Consider the following 14,265-nt stretch of genomic DNA (forward strand, 5'->3'; position numbering starts at 1 on the left):
GATTCAATAGCAATTTTTGGCTGACTTGCTCATTTCGGCTTTCTCATTAAGTGTTGTGTCATAATTGAAAATAGTGATATGGCCACACTACTCATCAAAGTCAAAATATTGCTTAAAAGGGGAAAGTAATTGCAAGCAATTTTCCTCCTTTAAATGGCTTCTTGAAGGCATTTGTCTTCATTTAGAATTATTTTACATAGGTAATAAGTGGTAAACTGCGGGGATATTCTGTTGCTCAGAACGAGGGGCCCGATGAGACTGTGTTTTTTTTGTATTTTGTGTTGTGACAAAGTGACTGACGCAAAAGTAATGTGGTATAAAAATCTGAAATACAACTGTTCAAACAGCAACAAGATTTTCAAGATCCGAGGGTTTCTTTCTTTCCAAAGAAAGAAAATCCCTATTTTTGTGGGCAAGTTGTGAGTAGCTGTTAGCTGATACATATGTACATATATATATATGTATATATGTGTGGAAATATTGTTAAAGAAATTAAAGTAGAAATTAGTTTTGTTTTTGAATGCTATGGGCTAAACTGGGAATCTTTCTTCTATGTGCTTGAAAGTACTAAGACGTAATGCAGATTGATGGCCTGGCAGTAGTTAAAGCTACACATAAAATTAAACCAGTAATACCATCACAGATTTGGAGTTGTCATCTGTTTGTACCTCCCTTCCCATAAAACCAACGGCCTCACAGCAGCTGTCAAAGTGACACGATCAGCAGCGAGGTATGACAGGACATTTTTGGCTGTTAATCCCTGTTTGCTTTTTGTAAATCTCCACGGTTCTGTCCTAGCTCCTAGAATTTACTCATGCAGAGGAAGTTACATTTTCTCACAGGTCAAGCTCTCACAGTGCTTTCACAGACTGCTAACCAAACTTTGAATAAGCCACTTGCAGAAACTACTGGGTAGATTTTATACATGCACACACACCCAAATAATTACTCATTTGTGTTGTGCTGCACGCTCTCATCTGAAAAACAACCACTACTTACCTCTATATAAATAAAAAAAAGACCACTTAGCTAATGTTCATGCGCCAGCATGCAGGATAAATATATTCTCTTGCACAAACACCCAGCAATGATTATGTTTATGCATGCACACACACTAACCTCCACGCAGGACTTTTACATGGACGGGGTCTGAGAAGGGCCCGTCGCCTACAGAGGTGAAGGCAAGGACCTGGATGGTGTAGGTCTCTGAGGTTATGAGGTTCTGAATGGTGGTGATCACACTGTCTTGGACATTATGGATCTGCCATTCATTCATAAGCCGGGACGGATCCATGGTGTAGTACACACGATAGCCTTTTACCTACAAAAGAACCAGACAATTAGAGACACGCCCCGTTAAGTTTAGACACGTTAAGTTTTTTTGCACTGGTGCCTGATTTTTAGGTCAGGGAGATTATTATTATCATTTGTCTTCCACCTAATCCCACGGCCATGCACCCCTGGTAATCCATAATATCATGTTTTAACACCACTAGAAATTATGACAGTCAAGGTCATCATCTAGTTTACTTCAGTCCAGATGGTCAAGAAGATTTGTCGCTTTACTGTTTGTTAGAGGCTGTCCCGCACAACACTTGATGAGAAAACTAGTACAATCAAATCTGTCGATGTCTTCACATTCTTGGATCTAAAATGTAATCACTACACCTCTCTGCTCTATAGAATTTGGCTATACAGTGAGTAGGTCAGAGTTGATGTAATCCCTCTGCCATGGCAACTCCCTAAACCTCCAGCTCCCCCACCTCCACTGTTATTACTCTTTAATATCTATAATCCCCATATGCACTCAATTCAGTCTTGTACTTTTATGAATATGGTGTGCAGTTAGGTAGCCTTGAAAAAAGATATAGGCCTCAAGAGGGAGTGCTCTCAACTTAGAGCGTACAGTCCAATTACCCTTTCCTTCTTTAGAGAGCAAGGAAAGCCAGCAAGGGAGTTAGAGGACAGAAATCTCCAGCAAGACACGATCCTTGCAAAGCACAGGAACCTGCTCATTGGAATAAAAATCCCAATGATCAATTTTATTGAGTTTTTATCATTCTAACATCATACGGATCTATAAAACACTTTAGACTGGAAAATGTGGTGATCAGAAAATATTTTTAATGTCTCTATGAACATAGCGAAAATTAAAACATGAACAAAATGACCAGAAATGATACATCTGACGAATACCTTTTTCCCCATAGACATAAGCTTGTGGATAGCAGAGGGGTTTGAAAAACGCTCTGTGTTTGTTCCTTTTGGCTTGTGTTGGATTCTCAAACTCTGAGTGGAGACGTTGTACTGAATTAAATGCTGTCTTTAACAACGTTGAGATGCTGTGTACAAAAAAAAAGAAGCTTTTCTATTAAATATCTGTGGCTTTGGTCCAAGCATGCCCCCCTGCTTGGTTCAGTCTTTTTGTTTGACAGCAGGAGAAAAATACCAGTAGATGAAAGAAAACGCATGTTTCCCGCTACTGAGAAAAGATCAAAAAGAGCTGCGTTCATCTTCAACCCACCTGACCATTGGGCTCCTCTGGTTCCTCCCAGCGGACCATCACAGTGTTCTCAGAAATAACATGGGCGTGGACATTTCTTGGAGGGCTTGCGGGGGCCTGCTCTCCTGTGCGAGCCTCCACACGAGTGGACGGGGGCCCCTGGCCGATGCTATTGAAAGCTGAAACTCGTATTTCATACTCAGTATTGGGGTACAGCCCGCCGATGCTGTAGCGGGTGGTGGTGATGCTGTCGACCGTCTCGTACTTGCTGTCCGGGCCTTTGGCTCGATACTGAATGATGTAGTAGGAGACGGGGTCGGGATTGCCGGAGTCCCAGGTGATGGTCACACTGGTGGCTGTTGTCTCCGTGACGATGGGTGTGCCGGGAGGCTTTGGTAAAGCTGATTAAAAAGGCAACAGATAAACAGGATTTTACTATTTTAACAATAACTGCTCTAGTGGTTTTTGTCTATTTTATAGTTTCATTCTTGTTATCCTGCTGCATTGTTGCTCCATACATTTAGTGTTTTGTTCTGTTTATGTCACATTCCTGCCAAATCAAATCCTACTATCACTACCCGATTGGCTTATTGTTCAGTGGATTATCTGCTATTTTCTTTTTTCACATTTTATATATTCTGATGATTGTGAATATTTTTTGACATGATAATTGTGTACTAAAAATCTGACATTGTGACAGCCCTGGTCGGCATATTTGTTTTTCTCGGTATAATTATTCATTATTGGCACTTTTGCAACCGTTTTCGTCATCTTGTCAGGTGCTAAACTGCATTTTAGGTTTTCTGTGTATACAACGAGTGACAAGGAACACCTGAACCTCACTTGAAGTCCCACTGAAATCAGATTTCATAATGATTTCATAAGATATGTCTTGCACAATACATCACCTACACAACAGTATCTGACACAGACTTAACAAAATGCAATTTTGTAGGTGTCTTAAAAGAATTCGAAAGTTTGCAATTTCCTGAAAAATGCAAAAATAACGTTGATGAGGGTCCTGCGAATGACTGGTGACCTGTTAATTCCCTCACCTTTTGCCTGATGGCAACTGTGATAGGCTCCAGCCCCCTGCAACCCTGAATTGGATTAGGCAGGCATAGATGGATGGATGGATGGAATGTTGATGACTCAGGGTGTAATCTTATTTAGGGTCCAATAAAACATTTTCTCAGGCCTGTGGAGGCATCCAGTCCGAACAGACTGGGTATTTTTTCAGGGACTGTCTCCATTTAGTGTCTGATTTAACAAGAAACCTCTAAAAATGCAGGTGCACATGACACTCACTCCCAATCACTTTTGGGAACAACGATTTGGGAACTTGATTGTGGAAATGAATTTCTTTTAAATGTAACATTACTGTCCTAATAATCTGGCGTCTCTAATTTTCCTAAAACTCCCTACTTGTTACTTGTTTCTTTCTGCACACTTTCTCTAAAGATGCGTGGGTTCCTTACTCTTGACTAGGACCTGTGCTGTGGCCTCGAGGATACCGAGGCTACTCATGGCCACACAGGTGTAGTTTGCAGACTCCCGGACACCATTGAGCTCCAAAACATTCCGTCCAATTGGCATTTCATCCTCAGGGGTCAGGTCCTCACTGCCCATCATCCACTTGACGTAAGGCATGGGTGAACCCACGGCCACACAGGTGATGTTGACGCTCCCTCCCGGCATGATCTCGTGATTGGAGGGTAGGATAGAGAAACGGGGGGGCACACGGCGCACTGGGAAAGGAGGAGAGTTGGGGTAGAAAGGAAGGGGTGGGGTTGGGGAGTTAAAGGGGCATGGTGGAGCAGGAGAAAAGTGGGGAGGGGAGCGAGGAGAAGAAAGGTGGAGAAAAAGAAGGAGGAGGGAGGAAAGGGGGAGAGAATGAGAGAGAAATAGCAAAGCAGAGAGCAAGAAGGAGATTGAGAGAGAAATTAAGGGCAAGAGAGATAAAAGGAAGAAAAAGAAAAAGAGGAGAGGTAACAGGAAGGGGGAGAATGAACTTCAGGGTTTTTACAGAAAATTACAAAGGGATATTTCAAGTTTAGTCCCAATTACTTTATGGTACTGATGATTCCAACAAAAAGACACAAATCTTGTGTTGAGCTCAACCAATCAGAGTGAGCTGCCTACTCAAAATAATATAGTGACAAACTCTTGAGTATCACTTCAACCAGGACATGACACCTATAGTCAGTTTCTCTTCTTACTGAACTGAATTATCAATTAAAGGAGAAAAATTAAACTTTATGATTTCATTTTTTGAGAAAAGTTTTATTGTCACTGTTATTAACCCCCCCCCCCCCCCCCCCCCCCCCCCCGCTCTCTCTAAGCTATGACTAAGCATGTTAAACTTTACCAAACTCTTTGGAGCGAAACTTTACTTCATTGAGATTTGAGGTGCTTGTGCAACAGATGGGCTCTTTTAGAGGAAGTGTATGCATCACGGGGGTCGATCAATAGGCCCTGCCTGCTATTTGTGTCCCCGTATGAAGAACAAGCAAAGTGGCAAGTTATATCCAATGCTGCATCTGTCAGGGCTTGGCTGACTACATGTTAGGGGAGATGCATCGAGAGACTGAACTCATAGGTCATTTGCATGCCTGGGCGACTCAAGAGAAATAAGATGGTGGAGAAACACAAAGAAGAGAACGAAGAACTGAAGACTGAGAGGGAGACAGAGAGAAGTGAGACAAAGAGCAGAAACACTGAAGAGACAGATGGAGGAATAGAAGAAGGGTACAGACAGAGAGACAGAGAGAGAGAAAGAAAGAGGCAGCTCTGCGTCTCTTCAAGACAATGACAGGCAATGTAGCAAAGGAAAGCCACATTGTACGACAAGATACTGTGCAATACATAGGATTCATAACTGATACAGTGTGTAGTCAAATGAATTGGAAATGTGGACAGGAGTGGATCGAGGGGTCCATAAAGGTGTGGTGGCAATTACAGAGTGATCATTGGACACATTAAGTAAAGAACACCAAGACAGCATGAGAGAGAAAAAACGGGAAAGTGCGAGCAAAAAAGAGAGATATGTGAGGTAGTATGTGCATGTTTATAAGTTAATAAACTTATGTACATGTGTCTGTCGCTCCTACACATCAGGGTGCAGACAGAATGCAGAGGAAGAAAGAGAAAAAGGGGGGAGGAAAGGAAGGGGAAAGACAGGGAAGTGGAGATAAAGAGAGGATTAGAAGAGGGTTGCGGGGGAAGGGGGGAAAAGGGGGAAGAAAAGAGGAGCGAGGAAGAAGAAAACACATGGATCTATTTAAAAACACGGCTATATACCAGAGTCAGGCCCATTCAGAAAGTAGGTGCTTCAAAAAATTAAGAGAAGAAAGAAAAAAGGACTAGAAATCAGATGTTAAAGGAACAATGAAGAAGAGGATACCCCAGGGTCACAACACAGGAAACAAAAAGAGACAGAGAGAATAACGGACAAACGTCTCTGGATGAAAGGAGAGAATGAAAGGGGAGGCAGACAAAGAGCAGAAACATTATCGAAAATCTCACCTCAGTACTAGGAAGCTTATATAGTTATGTTCAAAAGAAAGAACACACTCTCAATTTAAAAGCTTTTTTCTTTTTATGATGTATCAGGACATAATAAGAAAATAATCTGGTCCTTAGGACTTCTTAACAAGAGGTTAATACAGCCTCAGATGGACAACAACACAGTACATATTGTTACTGTGTTGTTGTTGTTGTCCAACAAAGTGACTTGACTTTGACTGGACCATTGCAACAACTTCATTCTTTTCTTTTTGTTGTAGATGCTGCTGTGTCTAGGAACAGTTTCAGCCAAGCTTCAGCTGTCAGACGTAAAGATAGCCTCACATTTGACTTTAGAATACTTTGGTATACAGAAGGGCTCATGGTTGAATCAATAACTGCAAGGTGCCCAGGACTTATGGCTGTAAAGCAAGCCCAAATCATTACACCTCCTCCACTGTGCTTGACAGTTGGTTTGCTGTTTTTGTGACCACATGATATGTTTGGTTTCTGTGCTGCTGTTCATCTGTGGTTGTATTAATTCAGCTTTAAGACCTTGTGAGGACCAGGTGTTTTTAGTTTTTGTTAAGTCCTGATATGTAAAACCTTGGAATTGAAAGAAGGTGTACTTTCTGTTTCAGATTACTGTATGTGTTATAAAAACATGACTGAACAAAACAACATTAACCCTAAAGTAAGACAAGTCAAAAGGGCAAAAAAAAGAAAGAAAGATTACAATGAAAGCCTTGCAAAACAATAAGAGTCTAAGCTTGTCTTCATGACTTGCAAATACATAAAAATATAACGTAAATAAAGTATCAAATGAGTGAAAATGTATAAATAAAGAAATAAATGAATAAATAGATACTGGTAAATTTGCTGCATAACCTCCACTCCTGAATGAGTAACATCATTACATGGAATCTTCACGGGCCACATCCCCCTACTCAAAGACTCTAGAGACAATTGGATAGAAGTTAACATTTTTCCATGATTTCAACAAATTAGAAACCAATAGTTGTTGTGACGTCACTATAATTTCATGAATGACAGAAAAAAAATATATATAGCATGTTGAATACTTATAGAAACAAAAATGTCCCCAAAATACCCAGAATTGGTTACAAAACTTGAAGAGAAGAAAGAGACAAAGAGACAAAAACAGGTAGATCTGTTAGAAAACAGACATGATTGGGCAGCCATCTCCTCTCTTCTGAGCATGCTGGAGACAGACAGAGACAGGCAGACAGCTCCATGCATAAGCACAGACACAGCAGGTGCAAAGCAGCATGACAAACCCTGTTATTGACCTATAAATACAGCCAAGATAAAAATAAAAACACAATTTGTTAAGCATATTATGGATTAATTTGGTAACGTGAGAAACAGGATGAAAAGGATGACTCAAGATGATTTTTTTTTTTTTTTAAATTAATGTGAAACATGAGCTCGGCTCTGGAGCATTTCTATAATAATGTCTGTAAGGACCATGGACAAAAGACTGAAGAATCCACAGCAGAGAAAGAGGTGAGTGCTTTAGAATAAAGCTAGCTCATAACAAGGGAAAATCCCTCACATGCTCACGGAGCCTCTTGCTTAAAGTTAACCAAGCCAAGCTGCTTGATTCCCTTCCATTTTCTATACAATTTGAAAGAGCTAGGGTCTTCAATCTTTATTAGAGAAGCTATCATTAGTCCTGTCCTTTGCAGGGAGTCTGGAAGCTACAGGATGGGTAGAACTTGGCACAGCCTTAAGGATTACTGCTGTATTCCTGTACTGTCTTATAGCTGACATTTACTCTGCACCACCCTGTCTGTCTCAAGGACACAGCTTTCATTAACCACTCTAAGCGAGAGAATCATTAATATCCCCTCAATATCTAAGAATGAGAATGGATAGGATTAATTTCAAATGTCAGTCAATAGAGCCATATCATTGTGGCGCAGGGAGTCAGTAACAGTCAGGGAAAGCAAGATAAAACATCAGCTACTGTATATTATAGTAAAAGAAAGGAAAAGTATTCAGATCTTTTAATCAAGTAAAAGTAGCTCTGTCAAAACATAAAAAAGTCCTGAACTGAAAATATCACTGAACTCAAAGTACGTGGTCACGAGACAAATGTACTGAAAGAGATCAGAAATTAAAACTTGACAAAGTAAAACTTTGTGGTGGGCAGAAGAAGCTTCCCTTTTAGTCGGCAGTCTTGTGTCTCGATTCAGAAAAATAAAGAACTGTATCACTGAATAATCACTGGCAACTCATTCACACGCTCACGTCTTTTGTGGTTGGTGTAGCGACAAAATATTTCCCAAAAAGTCAAGATGCTGTGTGAGAAGTAAAAATGGCCGACAATCATTTAAACCCGACCATCTCATTATGAGACTTTTTTTGTGAACTTGATGGCTCCAAATTGCTACAGGAAAGTGTTGAGATGGGAGACAAAAGACTGAACGTTTTGTTTGAACATCTCACAACAAATCAGATGAATTGGCAGCAGTAACATGACTCGTTATAAAATTCTTAATTCGCTCGTGATTTCTTTTGTTGAAACCACTGCGCTGACTTTGAAATGGTAGACTGAGGCAAAATGAGAAACTGTGCATGAATCAATCTTTTGAATTCTTTTGGGAAACCATAAAGGCCATGTTCTCCGGGCTATAGAGGAGTTGGACCATCTGGCTTAATATAAGCACACAGTTGAAAAGACAGCTTCCATGATGGTAAAGGGGTACATTAGTGCACATGGCATGAGTAACTTGTACATCTGCGAAGGCAGCAAACAGGCTGAGCTAAATATACAGTTTCGCAGTGACATATTCTTTTTTTTAGAGAATGAAAAAGGCATTGTATTTGTTTTCAAAGGGCCTGCCAAAACACATTCTGAACATGTCACAGCAGCATAGTAAGAGCTCTGACGCTGAACTGGCCTGCGTGCAGTCCAGACCCGTCATCCATTTAAAACAGAACATATACATCGTGGGAGATCTGAACTTCTGAGCAGTCAAAATCCTACATTAAGCAAGAATTCCACTTTTGAAGAGTTGCGGTAAACATCCACTCTGTTACAACTTTTTTTGAAACAGAATGCTTTCAGCTAATTCAAAATGAGCAAACTGTTGACATAACAAGCAACAATCAACATTTTCACGTATGGTCTCTGTGCTCCTCTCAAACTAAATGTAAAGATTTTAAACAATTTGCACATCTCTGCATTAAGTTTCCATTGATATTCTGCACAGTGTAATTTTAAGTATTAGATTTTTACAAACTTTGATTCTAAAATGAGGCAATGTATCATATAAGCTCAGCATGCTGTGTGCTTCATATATAAAATCATATTGCAGGCAGAAGCACTACAGTAAATGACAGTACCCTGCACCCTGCTGTTCTTTTTCAACTTGATTAAGTGCAAGTAAATCACATCTTAACTAACTGCAAATATCCATCACCAGTGATACGATCTTGCCATCTTGAGTTTATGTCATGACTTCAGCCCAGTAAGTGCTGAGGTTCTTGGTGCTTCTCTGACAAACCAAACATTAGACTTCGAAACAAAGGAGTACGTAGAAGCTTGAATGCGAGTGCAACATTCCCACTCAGTGCAACAACTGGAGCAGATGTTATGACATGGGAGCAGGGACACAGAAAAAAGAAAAAAAAAACAAGAAAAAGAAAACCAGAGGGGGGGGAAAGGGAACAGTTGCAAGCCACCATGAGACAGCAAGTTCAATAACATCACAATCCGAGCATATCAATAAGCGTGAACACACACTGCCATGCTCCTGTCAGTTCGTCAGTCAACAGACATGCAAGCGGTGCTCCTTTCTCTTTCTCTCTCGCTCCTTCCATGCAAACATTGCCTCTTTTTAATCTTCCAATTCTTGGGTCTCCATGACAACAAGATCATACCATGCAGAAAACATTGATCGGGGAGTAAAGGCAATACCAAGGGTTCTGCACACAAGGCCTCACAATGCAGTCAATGCACTCTGCTGCGTAGGCAGACCACTTCGTCATCGTAGCAGCTTTACTTTCCTCGTTTTGGACACAGCTTTTAATAGTTTCCCTTCAAAGCTACCCCAGTAGTTTCTTTTTTTTTCCCTTTTTTTGTTTCCCTCTGTTTCAATAAGTGATGCTTTCTGAAACAAAGGAGTAACAAAAGAAAAGAAAGAGCGCACCAACCTTCTCGAAGCTCTGAGGGATGGAAGGGGGTTGATGCAGAACACAATGACGTGAGGGGGGGGGAGAGAGAGAACGAGGAAACACAGAGAGAATAAAAACGGCCAGCGCAAAGCCACTCGCTTCACCGCACCACTCAAACACACACACCTCCCACAACGCATACACACTTCTCTCATAAACTTGTAAATCTGAACATTGGGTGTGGTCTTTCAGCTATAAGCCGGTGATAAAACCAGCACCCACAGACAGAGGCTGGATTCAGCTAATAAACAGGGATCATGTGCGTGGACAATGGTGCCGTCAGTGTCACGCAAATTTATTTCAAACCATTAATCAAATCAAAGCATTTCATTTTTTTTACTGCCTCCTGTACAGAAACCAGTTTAGTAGATAGATCAGCGATGTATCCATGCAGTTAAACCGAGGTGTGAGCTCACTTTGACTCCATGGTCCTGTGTGAGATCACACCAGGGTTTAAGGTGGACTTGTTAGAGGTGGTTGTGAGAAATATTAAACAACAAGGTCAACATATATTGTAGACAATGGATGGGTTAGTAAATCTTGTTTAAGAACAAAGTCATGGAAAAGAGGTAGCTTCATTAATAGTACCAAGAGCACCTTAATAATAGTCGTTTCTGTGTGATTGTCTGCGCATATGTGTGTGTGTGTGTGTGTGTGCATGCGCACGTGCGCTACGCGTTCAGGTCCTACCTCGAACGTATAGGTTTGCAGGAGAGGAGTAGCGCACGCCCTGAGAGTTGGTGGCCACGCACTCGTACTTCCCTTGGTCTGTTTCCTCGCTGTTCTCAATCTGTAGCGCTCCTGAAAGAGGACAAGAGAGAGTTTACTTGTGCTTTTAGAAAAAGCTCTTTTTTTCATTTCTTTATCCTGAGACGTGTCTCTGTGTTTCTACACCGTGACCCTCGGGTAACTCCCCGCCTGTAGCTTGAACATGCAATAAAGTCAGCGTATTTGTTACTTCTGCGAGGCTCCGTCTGAATGGGTTGCTCTCTCATAAATCAGAGGTTGTATTTTGCTGGAAGGAATTTGCTGATTTTCTCCACCATGCAGCCCCTTCTCCCCTTCTTGTTCCAGACAAAAGCATGCTCAAAGTTAAAAAGAATCATTGAAAAAAGTTTGCAAGTCAACATGAACAAATTTGTTCTGTTTTTGCAGACTCAGTGGCAGTTTTAGTTGTGTATCTGTGAACCCGCTGGTGATTCCCCTCCTGCAGCAGGGACATTGCTGCACTGAGGACAACCTTATCTTGGCAGTAAAATGGCAGCAGTTTTACCCTGAAGAAATGTGCCAGTGCTGCTCTTTAGCTCCGTACTACTTCAATTTCTACCCTCCAATCTGAAACTTGAAGCGATAAAAAGTGTCTCCCTTAACATGTCATAATTACACACTGCACTCATCAGGTATTCTTTTAGTTCAAAGGGTGCTGTCCTCCCTGCTATGTTTCTTTTAGCTGGAGGCCCCTTGATTTACCAGCAGAGACTTTCTGATTTTTTTCTTTCTTTTTTTTTCTCTTACAGTCTGCTCTGTCACATTCGTGTCATCATAAAGTGACTTTGACAAGGAGCCTGAGGAGCAAGCACAAAGCCACGCGTTAGAAGCTGCTGCACTGCGTGGAGTGAAAAAGACGTAATGCGAAATGGACCCGACGCACACACATTACTGAGACACACACGCGGTGCACACACGCACGTTGATAAACTGGGTTGTGCACGCACACATGCACACAGAGCAAGTCTGTCAATGTACAACTTATTCAACCAGACCCTTTGTGAGACCGATAAAAGGCATCTGCCTTGTAAGAGATGTAGAGCGAGATACAGAGAGACAGAGCACAAACTGAGCTTTACATATATTTCACTTACTTTCCTTCTTTCTTTCTTTTTGTAACATATACAAGCAGAGGCAAAAGAAATGCTCCGATTTATTTTCTACACAAGAAAAAGTAATAGCACTATGTCCTGCATTAAAAAGGTAAACAAGAAATATAGATAACCTTAAATATACATTACATGCTGGTTTCTATCTAAAAGCCTAAATTTGACATGAATTTACAAAATAATGATTTAGTTATTTATGTTTGTGTCTGTTGCATCTAGTGACCTTCAATCGGTTTACATGATAATAATAATAATAGTGTTTACTTGATTATGCAGTGCACACATAGTCCCAAATATCACGACCTGAACATTATATGACAGATTCGAACATTGGAGCTTTAAATGAAAAGTCCGATCAGTGTGGAAACGGGAAAAACCTCAAGAGGAGCAACAGAGGAGCGAAACCAGGAGAGACAGCCCTTCAGTAGCAGTTATTCATCCAGTGCCGGCAGACGTAGTGACAGAATGTCGATATTAGTGAAAAGATGGCAGATGTCAAAGGCAACAGGCAGCTGCACTGCCAGACAGTAGAATACATATGAGCCCATAATTCTATTAGTGCATTATAGCGAATATATAAAATATTTACAATATCTGCACTACGTCCAAAATCAACTGTTTTCATGCTTTATTCAGAAGAAAAGAAGTTGAAGGAACATCTAAAAACAACAAAAAAAAGTATGTCAAAATGAATTTCCTGAAGACACGGAGACACTATTCCTGATGGAAAACACAGTTTTCTGTTTTCCACTACAGAGCAATCTAAACATTTGGAATTGAAATCATTTTCTGCAGTATTAATACACCAATAACAGCTGTGCTGGCATATCCAGGGCCCCTCCTCCTCTCTCTCACTCACGCTGCTGTCCTGGTGCAGTAAGCACTGCAAATGCTTTGCAGAGTCTAACCAAGGTTAAAGAGATGCTCTATAAATGCAGACTATTGCTCTCTATCACTCATCTAATTTTCTCCATTTGAATAGTGTTTTATTCAGTGTTTGAAATAAAAAAAAAACAGCAAGTGCAAAAAGCTGGCTACACAAAAAAACAGAGTGCAGACGTATCCCTGAGCCAGTGAGGACTGAATAATGCTTTTGCGTTGAAAGAAGGCTCTTTGCTTGATGCAGGTTACAAAGACTTTCGCTGAATCGCAGCTCAACAAATTAAGTTCACGAACAAATCTGAAGTCGTTGGAATCCAAATTAAACATTGAAGTGAACCAACGTACGCCAGCAACCACCATGTTCTAAAAGGTAAAATTACTTTGAAGTGAGCAGAGACTGCTCCTATCAAAGAGGTTATAGTGTTTTCAGAACTTCAGTCTCAATATTATATCACTGCACTGTATCGGTTTTAAGGGTACTTACAGTATACCCAGAACAATTTAATCTCTCCATAACTCTGTATCATTATTTGAATGAAAATCAAAAATGTTACAATATGTCTTATATGCTGTGGCAATTTTTCTCTTACCAGAACGCAGTTTGGACATTAACACAAGCACGCATATACCAGCTGATCAGTAAATGGAGATGTGTAAAAATCATGTCTTAGAAATGTAAAAGAGGGAAAGTATGCCTTACTACTCTCAGCTGGAACACAATTATGTGTTTTGAGCATTTGAGCATGTTTATTGAGCTGAGGCGCTGCTAGCTGACGCTGTCATCCATTAGCTTATGTCTTTTACAGTTACATGAAAGAAAAACAGCTTGTGTCCCCCCCTCTTTCTGCCTATTTTCCTTTCCTCATTTCCCTGTGGTGCAGGGCAGAGTTTGGAAATAAACAGGAATATATTATCCACTTTACAAGCCTAATCTCCTCTCCAAAAAATAGCAGAAGGCAGAAGGAGAGGCAAAAGAAAGACAAGGCGGAGGAGAAGAGGAATTGGACAGGTGGATCTCTGCAAATGAGAGCTCATCCGGCAGCTGGAAGCAGCTCATATGGCTAGCCATCAGCACAAATTTGAAATTGGCAGGTGAAATCTCCTTCTATGCAAAACAAGCAATTACCGTACATGGAGATCGACAGGTGTTCAGTATACATACACATGGAAAGGTCAGTAGGCACATAAATAACTCAACAAACAGCGCAGAGAGAAAGCTGGAAATGAACGAACATCATAACGGTCAGTGTTGGAAAGCAGGGCAGGAACATGTGAGAAAGGGAAAGTAAGAAACAT

The 14,265-nt window shown here is 40.8% G+C and overlaps 1 protein-coding gene across 1 annotated transcript in view; it reads right to left on the bottom strand.

The window, feature by feature from the left end:
* Positions 1–14,265, bottom strand: part of LOC142399156 (receptor-type tyrosine-protein phosphatase S-like) — a 67,920-nt gene that overhangs the window by 19,497 nt on the left and 34,158 nt on the right. Inside the window, exons 6-10 of the mRNA XM_075483645.1 lie at positions 10,901–11,011; positions 10,190–10,201; positions 3,982–4,251; positions 2,525–2,904; positions 1,120–1,321 (exon numbers count right to left, since the gene is read on the bottom strand). Of these exons, the coding sequence (XP_075339760.1) occupies positions 1,120–1,321; positions 2,525–2,904; positions 3,982–4,251; positions 10,190–10,201; positions 10,901–11,011 (975 nt within the window). The remainder of the gene's footprint in view (positions 1–1,119; positions 1,322–2,524; positions 2,905–3,981; positions 4,252–10,189; positions 10,202–10,900; positions 11,012–14,265) is intronic.

Source organism: Odontesthes bonariensis, chromosome 14 (genome assembly GCF_027942865.1).
Source record: "Odontesthes bonariensis isolate fOdoBon6 chromosome 14, fOdoBon6.hap1, whole genome shotgun sequence".
NCBI classification, from domain to species: domain Eukaryota; kingdom Metazoa; phylum Chordata; class Actinopteri; order Atheriniformes; family Atherinopsidae; genus Odontesthes; species Odontesthes bonariensis.